This window comes from Staurois parvus, unplaced genomic scaffold, assembly GCF_062004578.1.
Source record: "Staurois parvus isolate SC_StPar_1 unplaced genomic scaffold, SC_StPar_1.0 ptg000327l, whole genome shotgun sequence".
Classification (NCBI taxonomy): domain Eukaryota; kingdom Metazoa; phylum Chordata; class Amphibia; order Anura; family Ranidae; genus Staurois; species Staurois parvus.
Window position 1 is genome coordinate 5,354,921 of NW_028318123.1, and position 17,261 is coordinate 5,372,181.

General features: G+C 40.4%; 1 protein-coding gene across 1 annotated transcript in view; it reads right to left on the minus strand.

The window, feature by feature from the left end:
- MAP3K15 (mitogen-activated protein kinase kinase kinase 15) overlaps nt 1-17,261 on the minus strand; it is a 367,125-nt gene that overhangs the window by 215,275 nt on the left and 134,589 nt on the right. The window contains exons 4-5 of the mRNA XM_089683901.1: nt 7,799-7,992; nt 727-895 (exon numbers count right to left, since the gene is read on the minus strand). Of these exons, the coding sequence (XP_089540027.1) occupies nt 727-895; nt 7,799-7,992 (363 nt within the window). The remainder of the gene's footprint in view (nt 1-726; nt 896-7,798; nt 7,993-17,261) is intronic.

A 17,261-nucleotide genomic window follows, 5' to 3' on the forward strand; every position in this document is an offset into this window, starting at 1 on the left:
TATGGACAATTTTATATACTGTAGTTTGTCACCAATTTACAGACATGCGCAATTTTAAATCTTGACATGATTAGTATTTATTTACTCGAAGCAACATATATTTTACTATTAAAAATGGATATTATATTGTATTTGTGTGTACCAAAATTTGTTTGATAAACAACTTCGCAAATATCACGGGACATAAAAAACCCCACAACTGCCACCATTTTATTCTCTAGGGCCCCTGCTTTCAGAAAATATATAATTGTTGGGGGTTCTAAGTAATTCACTAAGAGAAAAATGCAGATTTTAACATAGATGTGATACATTTTAAAAATTGCCCTGTAGACAACCGGTTAGAGGTGCACTGACACACCAAAAGCCCAACACTGCTCAATAGCAGCTGAAGACCTCAGTATTCGTCTGTACCAAATCCAGAAAACAATGAAAAAATGGCACCTGCTCTGATCAGATTATATTGCAAATTGCATGCAAGTTTAGTTTAGCTACCAAACAAAATATTCTGTTGCAGGAGACACAATATAAACACATGAAGCAAAACCGTAATCTGAACACTAAAATAATTTTTCGTTTGAGATTACACGTACAGTATTTTTGACAGAGGCATCTTCATTGTCATACATTTGAACACCTCAGTTTCCTCAGAAAGTTGGGAAGCTCAGTAAGCATGTAAAAGCATGTAAAGTAATTTACAGCATAATATCTTCCTTCAGACTTTCTAACCTGGATGTCTCGGTATGAGAGGAGCAGGTTGATTACAATATCTGAAGTCAGTACTTCTGTGTTATCCATTCGTAATTTTATACGAGCCAGTTCTTTAGCAAGTTCATCTCCTTGGTACTTTTCTCTGGCTTTCCTGATGTCATTCAGCAGTGTTTCCTTGTAGTATGCACTAAAAGAGACAGCAGAGGTATGTGTTTACACTGTGTATATTGTAAGGTAAAAAAGGGTCAATATTTAGAGTTGGGAAGATTTAATAAATTTCATAATTTTCACTGTGTTAAATCAATAATGTACAGAGGAATTTAAAGTGAAATTGTGATGTGCCATTGCAGGACAAACAACAGGACCTCTTCTTACTGACCCTGATGTACCATTCACTGTATGCTCTAACATACTTCTGGGTGTTATGGAACACGTGACTTACTCCCCATCCTCCAAAACGTGCTGGTGCTGTATTTTTCCGAAATATGCAGTATTTATCTCACAAAGCCATGGTATTTTATCTGATGCGGTATACAGTGGGATGGATACAGTGGAGAAGAATTAGAACCCCTGTCAGTTTTTATTGGTAAGAGATGAAAATGGTTTAAACCGTAGAAATATGCCAACTCACTAAGAGTTGTCCCTGCAGAATATGTATGAATACATATTAAAAAAGTGACTAGAATACATATCAAAGGGAAGCTGCTTTCACTGGACACGCATGGTATATCAAAAACAGTTAAATTAAGTAAATACAAAATATCTTTATAATAGTATCAAACATTCAAACACATATACAAATACTCTTGTCTTTTTTTGTTGGTGGAAGAAGGGCATTTATATATGTGTTTGACTTTTTTAATACTATTTTCATTCAATAGTTGATATTTATAAAGATATGTTGTATTTGCTCAACGTATAGTTAAAGGAAATGCTTTTTTTTAGTTTTGGATAGGGTGGAGAGGTATTAGAACACCTATTACATTTTTATTGCTGTCTGTGCAACAATACAATGAGATATGATACTGTATATCTTGCTATATATGCTTCTTATAGCTCAGTGAGACAAAAAATACTGAAGCAATTGGACAAGCATGACTGCCAGGGAACAAGAATTTTCAGAATAAGAGGTCAACAATCACAGCCTCAGTAATTCACTCAGCACATATATTCTGAATACTTAGAAATCCCAAAAAATACTAATGCCTAACTTAGGCACTATAAAACCACCCAGAAGAGAAGTTTGCACAATACCTTGAAATGAAATGCAATACAGGATAAATAAAAAGTACTACATTAATCCTATAGGCAATGCTCTAAACCAGCCTCTCTCAACCTTTTTTGTAACATTTGTATGCGTTTTTTTTGGATTTTTGGTTGATATTCTGTCTGTAGTCTGCTCTCAAGTTTATATACAAATTTACACTGTTGGGAGTGCTTCCTCTTATTTCTTTTGTATGGCGTTTACAGTAATGGAAACTACTGCCATTTTATGATGCTGGAGGATACCATAACATGCCTGTGGGATTGAATACAGGCTTGAGTGCTAGATGACCACTCACATGTTTGGGAGTCAATCCCATCCAGTAAGAGTTTACTTTTGTCACAGAGGTGGTGTGAAGGTCACAGAAATGTAATTGTGAAGCTTCTGCAGATCGATGTTTGGAAGGACTTTTTTTTTTTCACTTCAAATGTATTACGTTATCAGGATAACTTACAACAAAAAAAGGAACACAAGTCCAACATACAAATGTTGTTGACAATTACATCATATGAACATTTTAGAGTACAAATAAATATAACTAAAGTAATTTTTGCACAATATTGCTTTAACTTGTGCAGCTTAGTCCGGGTAAGGAGATAGAGAGTATAGACTAAACGATAACAGGTTGTACAGTAAGTGCTAGGGTAAAAGGCTAATAATCTGAGTAGAGCTAAAGAATATAGAAAATATGTGGGCAATGGTCCTTGCTAGGAGTAAGACAATTGAGTTGGCCATCCTAGTTCTGAAGCTGAGGGAATGATAAGGATAGTGGTATACTTCTAGTATTATTGATCCATGGTTCCCAGTTTCTAAAAAATCTGGACATGGTGAGGTGGGCTCTGGCAAACATATATTCCATTTGGAAATGTTGATTTAATGTTGCTATAAGCTGCGGAAGGGAGCTGCTATAAAGATGTGAGTGATTATGGAATGATATTGCCTAGGCCACTCTTCAAGTCCCAAACCTAGCAAGGCCAACTGGGGCCTAATACCATGGGGTGAGCCTGTAAGACAAATTATAATTCTATGCACTACTTTCCAAAAAGCAGTCAAAGCAGGGCAAGTCCACCAGGTGTGTAAAGATGTCCCTAGATGATCGCAGTTTCTCCAGCAAGAGGAAGGATGTGCAGGGTAGAGATTAGAAAGTTTTACTGTCGTATGGTACCAATAGCGTAGCAGTTTTTGTGATGTTTTCCAATGATTAAAGCACTTAGAGAATTGTAAGGTAGTCTGAGAAGCCATATGTCATGATTTCAGGTCAGCAGAAACTGCCATCGATGGTGAAATGGGAGAAAACTCCTAAATGAGTTTGCTCTCATTTCACCATCGATGGCAGTTTTTGAGAAGTTGAGGGATAGTTCAGGAGTTTATAGAGGTGCAAAATCCCTTTTTGGCATGGTGCAGAGCGTTCTTAAAAACGTAGGATATTCTCCATTAGGTTGGATTCTGACCATTAAATGTCCATGGCGTATTGGGCTCTAAGGTATTTGTAGAAATCCTGATGTGGTATATCATATTTAGTGTGTAGGTCAGGGAACGAATGTAAGCCCCATATATCATAAAGGTCTCCTAGTTTATGAATCCCTGCTCTTGTCCAAGTAGAAAGAGATAAATCCTTACAGACGAGTTCAAGGGCAGGGAGTAGGATATACATTGCTCAAAAAAATTAAAGGAAGACTATGAAAACACATTAAGATCTCAATGGGGAAAAATATCATGCTAGATACCTACAGTGGATATAAAAAGTCGACACACCCCTGTTAAAATGTCAGGTTTCTGTAATGTAAAAAAATGAGACAAAGATAAATCATTTCAAAACTTTTTCCACTTTTAATGTGACCTATAAACTGTACAACTCAGTTGAAAAACAAGCTGAAATCTTTTTTTTTTTTTTTGGGGGGGGGGGGGGTAAAAATAAAAGACTAAAATAATGTGGTTACATAAGTGTGCACACCCTCTTATAACTGGGGATGTAGCTGTGTTCAGAAATAAGCAATCACATTCAAAGTCATGTTAAATAGAAGTTAGTACACACCTGCCATCATTTAACGTGCCTCTGATTAACCCCCAAAAAAGTTGTGCTAGTAGGTCTTTCCTGACATTTTCTTAGTCACATCCTTCATCAAAAGCCATGGTCCGCAGAGAGCTTCCAAAACATCAGAAGGATCTAATTGTTAAAAGGTATCAGTCAGGAGAAGGATACAAAAGAAATTCCACGGCTTTAGATATACCATGGAACACCGTGAAGACAGTCATCATCAAGTGGAGAAAATATGGCGCAACAGTGACATTAGCAAGAACTGGACGTCGCTCCAAAATTGAAGAAAAGACAAGAAGAAAACTGGTCTGGGATGCTGCCAAGAGGCCTACAGCAACATTAAAGGAGCTGCAGGAATATCTGACAAGTATTGGCTGTGTCGTACATGTGACAACAATCTCCCGTATTCTTCATATGTCTGGGCTGCGGGGTAGAGTGGCAAGGCAAAAGCCTTTTCGTACGAAGAAAAACATCTAACCCGGCTAAATTTTGCAAAAACACATCTGAAGTCTCCCAAAAGCATGTGGGAAAATGTGTTATGGTCTGCTGAAACCAAAGTTGAACTTTTTGGCCATAATTCCAAAAGATATGTATGGCGCAAAAACAATACTGCACATCACCAAAAGAACACCACACCCACAGTGAAGCATGGTGGTGGCAGCATCATGCTTTGGGGCTGTTTTTCTTTAGCTGGAACTGGGGCCTTAGTCAAGGTAGAGGGAATTATGAACAGTTCCAAATACCAGTCAATATTGGCACAAAACCTTCAGGCTTCTGCTAGAAAGTTGAACATGAAGAGAAGCTTCATCTCTCAGCATGACAACGACGCAAAGCATACATCCTAATCAACAAAGGAAGATGAAAGTTTTGGAATGGCCCAGCCAGAGCCCAGACCTGAATCTGATCGAAAATCTGTGGGGTGATCTGAAGAGGGCTGTGCACAGGAGATGCCCTCGCAATCTGACAGATTTGGAGTGTTTTTGCAAGGAAGAGTGGGCAAATATTGCCAAGACAAGATGTGCCATGCTGATAGACTCATACCTAAAAAAACTGAGTGCTGTAATAAAATCAAAAGGTGCTTCAACAAAGTATTAGTTTAAGGGTGTGCACACTTATTCAACCATATTATTTTAGTTTTTTATTTTTACTTTCCTCCACCTAAAAGATTTCAATTTGTTGTTCAACTCAGTTGTACAGTTTATAGGTAACATTAAAGGTGGAAAAAGTTCTGAAATTATGTATCTTTGTCTCATTTTTTTACATCACAGAAACCTGATATTTTAACAGGGGTGTGTAGACTTTTTATATCCACTGTATATTAATATGGACTGGGTAAGTGTTAGGAACATAAGGATTCCCCATCATTTGATGGAAATGAAAATTATCAACCTACAGAGGACTGAATTCAAAGACACCCCGAAAATCAAAGTGGAAAATTGATGCAGCAGGCTAGTCCATTTTGCTGAAATTTCATTGCAGCAACTCAAAATGGCACTCAGTAGTTTGTATGGCCTCCACGTGTTTGTATGCATGCCAGACAATGTCGGGGCATGCTACTAATGATCAACAGATGGTGTCCTGGGGTATTTCCTCCCAGATCTGGAACAGGGCATCACTTGGATGGACCAAAACATGATATCCCAGAGGTGTTATTTGTTTTAAGTCAGACGAGCATGGGAACAATTCAATCAATTCCTTCATCCTCTAGGAACTGCCTGCATACACTCACCACATGAGGCTTGGCATTGTTGTGCACCAGGAAGAACCCAGGATCCACTACACCAGCGTAGGGTCTGACAATGAGTCCAAGGATTTCATCCTGATACCTAATGGCAGTCAGGGTGCTACTGTCTATCCCAGGGGTCTCCAAACTATGGCCCTCCAGCTGTTGAAGTACTACAAGTCCCATCATGCCTCTGTGAGTCTTGCCTGTGGCTGTCAGAGTCTTGCAAGGCCCCATGGGATGTGCAGTTCTTCAACACCTGGAGGGCCAAAGTTTGAAGACCCCTGGTCTAGCCCAAGGATTTCATCCCAATACCTAATGGCAATCAGGGTGCCATTGTCTAGCCTGTAGAGGTCTGTGTGTCCCTCCATGGATATGCCTCCCCAGACCATCACTGACCCACCACCAAAACGGTCATGCTGAATGATATTACAGGCAAGATAATGTTCTCCATGGCTTCTTCAGACCCTTTCACGCCTGTCACATGCTCAGGGTGAACTTGCTCTCATCTGTGAAAATCACAGGGCACCAGTGGTGGATCTGCCAATTCTGGTGTTCAATGGCAAATGTCATTCGACCTCTATGGTGCCAGGCAGTGAGCACAGGGCCCACTAGAGGACATCGGGCCCTCAGGACACCCTCATGAAGTCTTGTGGGGTAAGATCTAGGATAAGCTTAAGGAATAATTGATGTAGAATCAGATAATTTTGCTTTACAGCTTCAGAAATTCCTCTGAGCTTAATATTCTTCAGGCGGGAGTAGTTCTCGAGATCTGCTACTTTTTGTTGAAGCTTATGGATCACTTCTACCTGTTCTTCATACACATCTACCTTTTCATTATGTGCTTTTACAATTTCCCCATGCTGGGACTCTAAGATATCAGTGCAGTCTTCTATACAATCAAATCAATTTGTCAGATGAGATATAGATGAGCAAAGCTCTTGTTGTAACCCAGCTTGGAGGGACAGTAACATTGCTTTTAGTGAGCTCTCAGAGGCTGGAGCATCAGAGGCAGGGAAAGCAGCTAATGGAGCTGAGTGCTCTACATCCCTATCAGGTTAAGAACATGCTGAGTCTGCCCAGTGATGTTTGGCGAATGAGGAGACAATGTAGCCAGCTTACCTCTGTCTGCAGCTGCTATTGCAGAGGGATCTAGTTGAGACTCCTCCATGTCCTCTATCAGTTCCTGATCTGGGTTTCCATGCTGTTGTTGCGATGAGAGAGCGACCGTTCTCCTCTGTGCTATCTATGCCTTTTCTTTGAGCCAGCTGCATGTAATAATCTGTCAAGTGGCACGGACCCTGTGCTTTTTTTTTCTTCAGGGACATAGCCAGTGTAATGCCTGACTTCTCCTCCATTTAGGAGGTATTTTCTGCAAGTAATGTCACTGGGTGCTGCTGAAAACACCGGTGGTAGTGCAGAGGGTTTAGCCAAGCATCCATCCTGCTCTGCGACCAGGACACGCCCCCTCATTTGGAAGGACTTTATTTACACCTTTGAAATAACATATTGGGTCATTTACATGCACTTATTTCTAAAATGTTTCCTAATGGGATAGTATGGTGTCTTTGGAATATTTGCAATTTGAGAGGGTTATAAAAATTGAAAGGAACAGTGTGATATAATTTTGTTTTTTTGTGATGGTCATTGTTTAGAGCACTACTTTTAGGATTAGTACAGCACTTTTTATTTATTCTGTATGCTTAGATTTAAAGGAATCCATTCAAGCTGGTAACAATGTTTATACTTGAGCTAAGAGTACTTGAGTTAGGAGACACTTCTTAAGACTTCTGAGATGAACGACAGGGAGTGGAAAACTGCATAAAGAACAAGTCATTAATTTTCTCAATCCTAGCCACTTACAATGTCTGTTCCAAATGTCAATTCTTGATCACTAAAAAAAATTCTTTGAACTTAGGAAAGGGTGTGATTAGCTGACATGTCAGCTAATGTTTGGAAAAATCAATGTTTATACTTCATGTAAGATATTACCATTTTGAATTATTTTTATCTTTCCTTTCTCTTAAGTGGCTGTGTATGGATGGCCAATGAACATTATACTTACCATGAAGTAACATGTATATCTTTTAGCAGACTAATGAATCTGTCAATCAGAGGGACGCATAATGGTCCTAAAAGGTTGTCCCAGTTTGGTTGCATGTACTCTGAGGCTCTCCGCTGGGCATCACTCTCACAGCAAAAGTAGTCTCCGGAAGGCGTCAAAATGTATGAAATGAAGTAATAGTTACCACTAGAGGCCTAAAAGTGGAAACAAAAGATATAAATAAGATATTTTTTTTTCTTTATATATACAGTGCACTTATAAAGTATTCAGACCTCCTTCACTTATTTCAAGTTTGTTATGTTGCAGCCTGATACTATAGTTATTTAAATTCAATTTTTTCTCATTAATTCTACACTCAGTAACCCATAATGGCAAAGTGAAAACAGAGTTTTATAAATATTTGCAAATGTAGTTAGGTCCATATATATTTGGACACAGGCACAATTTTCTAAATTTTGGCTCCGTATGCCACCAGAATAAGTTAAAACAAAACAATCCAAATGAATGTGAAGTGCAGACTTTCAGCTTTAATTCAAGGGGTTGAACATAAATTCAAGTACAAATTTTAGGAACTGCAAACATTTTTATACACAGTCCCTCCATTTTCAGGGGCTCAAATGTAATTGATTTATGAATATAATCATAAACAAAATGTTCATTTTTAATATTATGTTGAGAATCCTTTACTGGTAATGACTGCCTGAAGTCTGGAACCCATGGACATTACCAAAGACTCGGTTTCCTCCTTTCTGATGCTTTGCCAGGCTCTAACTGTAGCTGTCTCAGTTGTTTTTTGTTTGTGGGGCTTTCTGCTTTTAGCTTTGCCTTCAGCGAGTGAAATGCATGCTCAATTGGGATGAGATCAGGTGATTGACTCAAATATTCTACTTATTTTCCTTCAGAAGCTCTTGGGTTGCTTTTGCAGTGTGTTTTGGACCATTGTCCATCTATACTGTGAAGCGCCGTCCAATCAACTTTGCTGCATTTGGATGAATCTAGGCTGACAGTATATCTCAAAACACAGCAGGATTCATCTAGCTGCTTCTGTCTTCTGTCACATTATCAATAAACACCAATGACCCAGTGCCACTGGAAGCCATGCATACCCATGGCATCACACTGCCTCCACCATGTTTTACAGATGACGTTGTGTGCTTTGGATCATGAGCTGTTCCGAGCCTTCTCTACACTTTTTTCTTCCCGTCATTCTGGTACAATTAATATTAATTTCATCCGTCCAAAGAATGCTTTTCCAGAATTGGTCTGGCTTTTTTAGATGTTTTTTGGCAAAATCTAATCTGGCTTTTCTATTCTTCAGGCTTATGAATGGTTTGTACCTTGTGGTGAACCCTCTGTGTTTGCTCTCGTGAATTCTTCTCTTGATTGTAGACTTTGACAATGATACACCCACCTCCTAGAGATTGTCATTCACCCACCACTGTTGTCTTCTGTGGATGTCCATTCCGTTTTATGTTGCTGAGCTCACCAGTGTGTTCTTCTTTCCTCAAAATGTAAAAAACTGTTGATTTGGCCATTCCTAATGTTGCTGCTATCTCTCTGATGGAGTTGTTTTGTTTTTGAAGCCTTACAATGGACTGTTTCACTTGCATGGCAGCTCCTTTGAACACATGATGTAGGTTCACAGCAACAGATTCCAAATGCAAATACCACACTTGGAATCAACTCCAGACCTTTTACCTGCTTAATTGATGAAGAAATAACGAAGGAGTAGACCACACCTGGCCATGAAACAGCTTTTGATTCAATTGTCAAATTACTTTTGGTCCATTGAAAAAGGGGGGATGGCTACTCTTAAGAGCTGTAATTCCTAAACCCTTCGTCCAATTTGGATGTACATACCCTCAAATTAAACCTGAGAATGTGAACTTTCAGTCCATATCCATTATATAAGTATAGCTTGAATATGCTTTGGTAAATACCTGAAAAAAAACTAAAATTGTGCCTGTGTCCAAATATATATGGACCTAACTGTATGAAAAAGGTAAAACTGAAATATCACAATAGCATAAGTATTCAGACCATTTGTAAAAACACTTGAAATTTAGCTCAGGTGCCTCCCATTTCTCTTGATCGTTGCTGAGTCCATCTGTGATCAATTAAATTGATTGGATATGATTTGGAAAGGCACACATCTCTCTATAAAAGGCCTCACAGCCAGGGCCAGATCTAGCCTGTCTGATGTGGGGGAGCAAAAAAAAAATGTCTGGGGGGCAGAGGATGGCAGGTCAACAGAGCAGTGTACAGGGGGTCAGTAGGTCAGAGGATAGGGTCAACAGTTTTTAGGGCAGTGTACAAAGGCCATTAGTTTGTAGGGCAGTGCACAGGGGTCAGCAGGTCGGAGCACAGGGGTCAGCAAAGCAGAGGATAGGGGACAGCAGAGCTGAGGACAGGGGTCAGTAGAGTGAAGGACAGGGGTCACAACTAGCAGGGCAGAGGTCAGGGTTCACTGCTGGCAGGGCAGAGGACAGGAGTCACGTTTGGCTAGACAGAGGTCACTGCAGACATGGCATGTAGCAGAGCTCTTTCTCTCATCCTTGCACACAACCTGGTCAAACAGGGACAATATAGTGTGAGGTTAGGGCAGTATAGTGTCAGACTAGGGCAGAAAAGTACCAGAATATGGCAGTATAGTGTCAGATTACGGGAGTACAGTGACAGATTAGAGCATCAGTGCCATATTAGGGTAGTATAGTGACAGATTACGGCAGCACAGTGTCAGATTAGGGCATCATAGTGACAGATTAGGGCAATATAGCATCATATTAGGGCAGAATACTAACATATTATGGAGGTATAGTGACAGATTCGGGCAGTATAGTGATAGAATAGAGTGGAACAGTGTCAGATTAGGGCAGTATAGTGACAGATTAGGGCGGTATAGTGTCAGATTAGAGCAGTATAGTGGCAGGTTAGGGCAGTAAAGTGGCAGGTTAGGGTGATACAGTGCAGGTTAAGGTAGTATATTGACAGATTAGGGTAGTATAGTGACAGATAAGGGTGGTATAGTGACAGATTAGGGTGGTAAAGTGTCAGATTAGGGTAGTATAGTAGCAGATTAGGGTGATGTAGGGACAGATTAAGGCAGTACAGTGGCGGGTTAAAGTGATATATAAACAGATTAGGGCAGTATAGTGACAGATTAGTGTGGTAGAGTGTCAGATTAGGGCAATATATTGACTGATTAGGGTGGTATAGTGGCAGGTTAGGGCAGCATAGTGGTAGGTTAGGGTAGTATAGTGGCAGGTTAGGGAAGTATAGTGGCAGGGTAGGGTCATATAGTGACAGATTAGGGTAGTACAGTGACAGGTTAGTGGTATAGTGATAGATTAGGGTAGTATAGTGGCAGGTTATGGCAGTATAGTGGCAAGTTAGGGTAGTATAATGGCAGGCTAGGGCAGAATAGTGGCAGGTTAGAGTAGTATAGTGGCAGGTTAAGATAGCATAGTGGCAGTCTAAGATAGTATAGTGGCAGGTTAGGGTAGTATAATGGCAGGTTAACATAGCACAGTGGCAGTTTAAGATAGTATAGTGGCAGGTTAGGGTAGTATAGTGGCAAATTAGGGCGGTATAGCGGCAGGTTAGAGCATTGTAGTGGCAGGTTAGGGTAAATTGTGGCAGGTTAGGGTAGTATAGTGGCAGGTTAGGACAGTATAGTGTCTGTATAGTGGCTGGTTAGGGTAGTAAAGTGGCAGGTTAGCGCATAGTGTCAGATTGGGGTGATATAGTGACAAATTAGGGTAGTATAGTGGCGGGCTTGGGCTTGCAGTGACAGTGTGCTCAGACACTTACCACATGGCTGGAGATGTTGACAGCCCGGGCTACTGTGTCCACTCCCTTTTCCCCTTCATCAACTTTGGGATCAGCCAGAGTGAAGGAGTCTGTGGGAGGAGTGGAGGAGGCAGCCACACCCCCATCCCCGCTCACTAACTCCAGCTGCCTTTGGAGATATTGAACATCCCGAGGGACAATTTAAGCTAATTAAAAGACAGGGGAGTGGTACAGACAGTCTCTCCTGCCCGCTGAGCCTACTGCCTGCACAGTATGGTATAGCAAGCAGGCAAAGCGTTCAGGCTGAAGGGCATTTGATTTGGGGGGGGGGGGCACAATTAAATCTGGGGGGGATAGCCCACCCTAGCACCCCCTAGATTTGGCCATGCTCACAGCTGAAAATGCACAGTGTATCAGAGCAAAAGCCATGAGGTCAAAGGAACTGCCTGCAGAGCTCAGACAGGATCGTTGAAAGGCACAGATCTGGGGAAGGATGCAAAAAAATGTCTGCTGCACTGAAGGTTACCAAGAGCACAGTAGCCTCCTTAATTCTCAAATGGATGAAATTTGGCACAACCAGGTCTTTTCCAAGAGCTGTGGTCAGGCCAAACTGAGCAATCGGGGAGAAGGGCCTTAGTAACAGAGGTGACCAAGATGAATGAGCTCTAGAGATATTGTGTAGAGATGAGACAATGATCCAGAAGGACAACCATCACTGCAGCCCTCCACCGATATGGGCTTTATGGCAAAGTGGCTAGACAGAGGCCTCTCCTCAGTGCAAAACACATGAAAGCCTGCTTGGAGTTTGCAAAAAAGCATCTAAAGGGATCTCAGACTGTGAGGAACAAAATTCTCTGGTCTAATGAAATCAGGATTTAACTGTTCTGCCTCAATTCTAAACATTATGTCTGGAGGAAACATGGCACTTTTCATCACCTGCCACGTACAATCCCAACAGTGAAACATGGTGGTGGCAAAATCATGCTGTGGGGGTGTTTTTCAGCAGCAGGGACTGAGAGCCCGGTCAATGTTGAAGGAAAAGTGAATGATATCCTCAATGAAAACCTGTTCTACAACACTCAGGACCTCAGACTGGGACGAAGGTTCGCCTTCTAACATGATCCTAAGAACACAGCCAAGACAACACAGGGGTGGCTTAGGAACAACTTAGAGTGGCTATGATGGCCCACCATGAACACCCCTCACAATGAGTTCCGCACCTTCTCGGAAAACTCTGTTTCCTCTCCATCTGAGATACTATATGCTTTCTGCCAATTTTATATCACCCTCTATATCTCTACCCTTCCCCTTGATTTCAACCCTCAGGGCTCATGTACACTGCAGCTGATAAACTCACATTTAGGAGCTGTTCAGCGTTTTTTTCAGCAGCCCCTGAACTCACCCTAATGTTTTCCTATGTGTCCATGTACACATCTTTGTTGACAGTCTTTTACAAAGCATTTGAGTTTACAGTTGTTTTTTTTGAAAGCTCCAAACTTGCATGCAGCAGTTGATTTTATCAGTGTTTCAACCGCAAAATGCTTGTTAATGCGGCTAAACGCGGCAAATTGCTTTATAAGCGTTTTAGTTTACATTTTTTTTTAACTCTTCCCAGTTCCCAATGCTGTCCAGAGCTTTTTTTCATCATGAAAAATGCATGCAAAGCGTTTTCAAGGTGCTCAGATTGACAAAACACTTAACACAGGATGTTCCTACCAAGCTTGTTACACATTGTAACGACCAATTCACAAGTCAGACCTCTCCCACCCTTGGAAACAAAAGATATGTTAATGACCATTCACACCTCAAATTCCTCATGAAGACCCCCTGCCAGGTGACCTTAATGACTCACTCCACCAGACACCTGTCCCACCCTTGGAAACAAAAGAAATGTTAATGAGCAACTCACACCTAGCTAATATCAACACATACTTCTGTGTCTGCTTCTACTCTCTGTATTTCTCTGAAACAGTCTGAAATAGGTAACAATTTACCACTTTTCAGTGCATTCTGGGCATTTGAGAGGTTCTCCTGTGCTTATCTTTAAAAAACGCTTCTAAATGCAAACACGCATAAACGAGTTATGCAAACGCAGCTAAACAGACGTTTTTTAACCTACGTTTTCCAGCAGTCAGTTTCTATCATTCAGAAGTGTCCTGTGTACATGGGGCCTTAAGACATTTCTGGCCTGTTAGATCCTTTGGCTCTGGGCTAGCTCTCAGATGCAAAGTGCGAGATTTTGGTTCACCCTATTACACCTGATGAAGTTCTCACCGCTATTCAATCCTCTCCTACTGGTACGGCCTCCCTATTGAATTTTATAAAACCCACCATGAGAAGGCCTGGCTTTCCTGGACTGCTATAAATACTTTCTTGCTTCACAGTTAGTCGCAGCAGCCTGGTGGTTGAATCCCTGCCATCCTTTTGAAAGCTGCAGTGGTTCGCTCTCTACAGTTGATCCCTCAAATTCCTTCAGAGGTGCCAAAACCCCCTACCCTCTCACTCCCTTCATGCTTACCACTTTATGGGTCTGGAAGGTGGGTCTGGCACCTGAAATTATCCTATAGTTGCTGTTTCCCCTAATTCCCCCTTTTGGATTAATCCCATGCTGTCCCATTTATATATGCTTCCAAAGCCTAGCACTTAGACTAAATATGGCATTAGATCAATCTCTCAAGTCATCATGGGCTACTTCTTACTTCTGCTGCCCCAACTCTCTGCAACGTCCTGGCAGTCCCCATCCAACCTGACTGAGATTACAAAGATCTGCAAAGAAAAATGGCAAAAAATCTTCCGATCCAGGTGCGCAAAGCTTGTCCTGTCATACCTAAAAAGACTCAAGGTTGTAATTGCTGCCAAAGGTGATTCAACAAAGTACTGCGTAAAGGGTCTAAATACTTAAGTACATGTGATATTTCAATTTTTTTCTTTTTAATAAATTCATAGACATTCTAAAATTCTGATTTCACTTTGTTATTATGGGGTACATTATGATCCAAAAAATTCAATAACTTAATGGACTACTATGGTGAAAATTAAGCATTGGTATATTATTTTTAAAAAAGCTGAATTCACTTACATCAGTCTTTTATAGAAACATCAAATGGTAAACTTGGGAATTTAAGGTTCATGTCATGGGAGAACAAGAATGCCCATTGGGACTGCAAGGGCTAAATGTCTGTTTATGTCTAGGGGACCACAAAAAGCAGTTTTTCTAACCAAAACCTCACTTTCCCCAGCAGCTGATGCTTTCCTTCACTCCTTACGCTTCAGCAGTGGGCTGTACTTTAGTATCCTCACATCCACTGCAGGACTACAGTCTTGATGATGCAAGAGGGCCAACGACTGCCAAAAGCATAGGGAAGTAGAGGCTGTGGAGACAAGTCTTACACCCCCACCTTTAGCAGCGGAGGATTGGATAAGTAAACGTGTTTTTTGTGCTCCCTAGACCTAAACAACCATTTAACTTTGTAATTTGAGGGCAGTCCCGCTACAAGGGAGTATATTCGTTTTCACCAGAGTTCAGCTTTAAATTAATTAGCATAGTTGGGTTAGAGAAGGTAGAAAGCAAACAGAGAGCTTGATTTAAAAACTGCCTACTACTCAGCTGATCAGAGAAACCCATATTTTGCCAACCATATGTGAGGGAAAAAAGAGAAAGTTGTGTACTCTTGACTATATTATGACACTACAAATGAGTATCCATCAGCTCATACCACTGGTGAAAACATCCCCTAATGAAAATGAGTAAATCACAAGAGATCAACAGTCATTAGTTTATTCAGCTGCAGAAAAAACCCAGACAACCCACCACCATCTTCAACAAATAGGTGAGGACCCCTCACCACAGGCAACATATGCCATAGAATCCCATCCATGTAGAATACAAAAATCCAGTTACATCAGACATTTTTCATGTGTAAGTTCAGCCACATGCCTACCCAATGGAGTCACAGACAGCAGTGAGTACTTGATAGAACTTCTAACTCCATATATTTGATTTAAGTATTAGCTGATTCATGGTGAGACAACCAAATAGATACAAAACTCTCTCCACTAAAGGAACTGTGAAAGTATAGCATTACCTTCTAAAACAAATTATTTTGGTACAATAGGTAGAGCTACAAAAAGTTGTTCCATGTTGTTGTTTCTTTGCTGCCTTACTGTAAAGAAGACAATGACATACTGCCGAATTGTGAAGGGAAACCATTTGAATATGGGGAGAACACACCTACAGCCAGGTTCTATAAGGTCACAATACTGCTTCCCTGATACAGAAAAAAAAATGTTACGAGTCAGCCACCAAAATCTATGCATTTTTGCAGTAGCCCACTATTGACAAAAACATATTTGCAACTTGCATGAAATGTGCTTTTCAACAACCTTTATTCATTAAACAAATGACACAAATAAGAGGCAAAGCAGAAACCTGGGTCATGAGAAGTGTTGTTTCTCTGGTTACCTTCTCTGATCCAATTAACCATATAACAACATGTTATGTAACCCACTTCAAAACCTCCTTTGCTAGATTGCTCAAACACAGACAGAGGTCATACTTTGCTAGTACTCTAAAAAGTACTAGAGCAGGATAATGCTATTTATAGAGTTCTTCACTAAAAATAAGCTATTCAAAGAAACTGCAGTTTTCCCTAGAGAAAATACCTCCAACAATTCTGTAATAGCATAAGATAAATTTAACTCTATGCTTAGGTAAAATGTGACTTGTTTACATATGAGCTATTCAAATTTAATTTTGCATACATTGATTTTTAATTATACTAATTTTTCAAGTCATAACTTTTGTTTAGGTTTGAGTGCTGTAATGAAAGGCTAGAATGGCTGTCAGGTTATTGTTGCTGTATGTTACTACAATGTTGGTATTTCCCCTCATTTCCCATCCTAGTGACACAAGCAAAAGAAAAGAAATGCTTTTAACTTTTCCCTACTCTTAATGAAATGAACAGCTATTCCTGCCTGTGTTCTATTTCGAGAGATTCTACTCAACTCCTTTCCCAGTTCCACAACAGGAAATAGGGAAAGCTAGTCAACAAGGGCATAAGCAGCAATAAAAACAGAAATTATAATGCTTTCCACAATTTATCCAAAACACATGCTTGATTTCATCTGTGAATTACATTCAATATGGCTCAAATTTAAATCAAGACAACTATTCCAGGCTACAATTATTTTTTAGGAGGTTTTCGCTTTGCTTCCTGACACATGCTTGTAAGAGTGCTGATGTGTAATCACCTGCTCCTCCATGCGCTTATACATGTAAGATAAACAAAAGCAGCTTCAGAAAAGAGACATTGCACATAAAATCAGTGCCTGCCACCTTGTTCTTTCCTATTTCAACAACCATTGCTGCCATTTCTGGAAGTGTAACTTTTAATTTTGGGTAGAGTGGTGCAGGGTTTAAACCTGTGTAAACGTTTTAACGCTGTCTATATACTAATTATAGAGATCTCCCCCAACTTTTTTTGCCCTTGACACACTGTCACACAGATGTTACTGAAAGAGAAAGTTGAGGTAATATATGCCAGGTTTTTGTTGGTGTCTGTGCCCCCATTCAGAATATGCCCCACAGATCCTGACCTTGTGGCAAGTGGTCTATAAAGTCAATAAAGACAAACTGTTTGCAAGCAGTTACACTAGCTATTGTCCCTAAAAATGT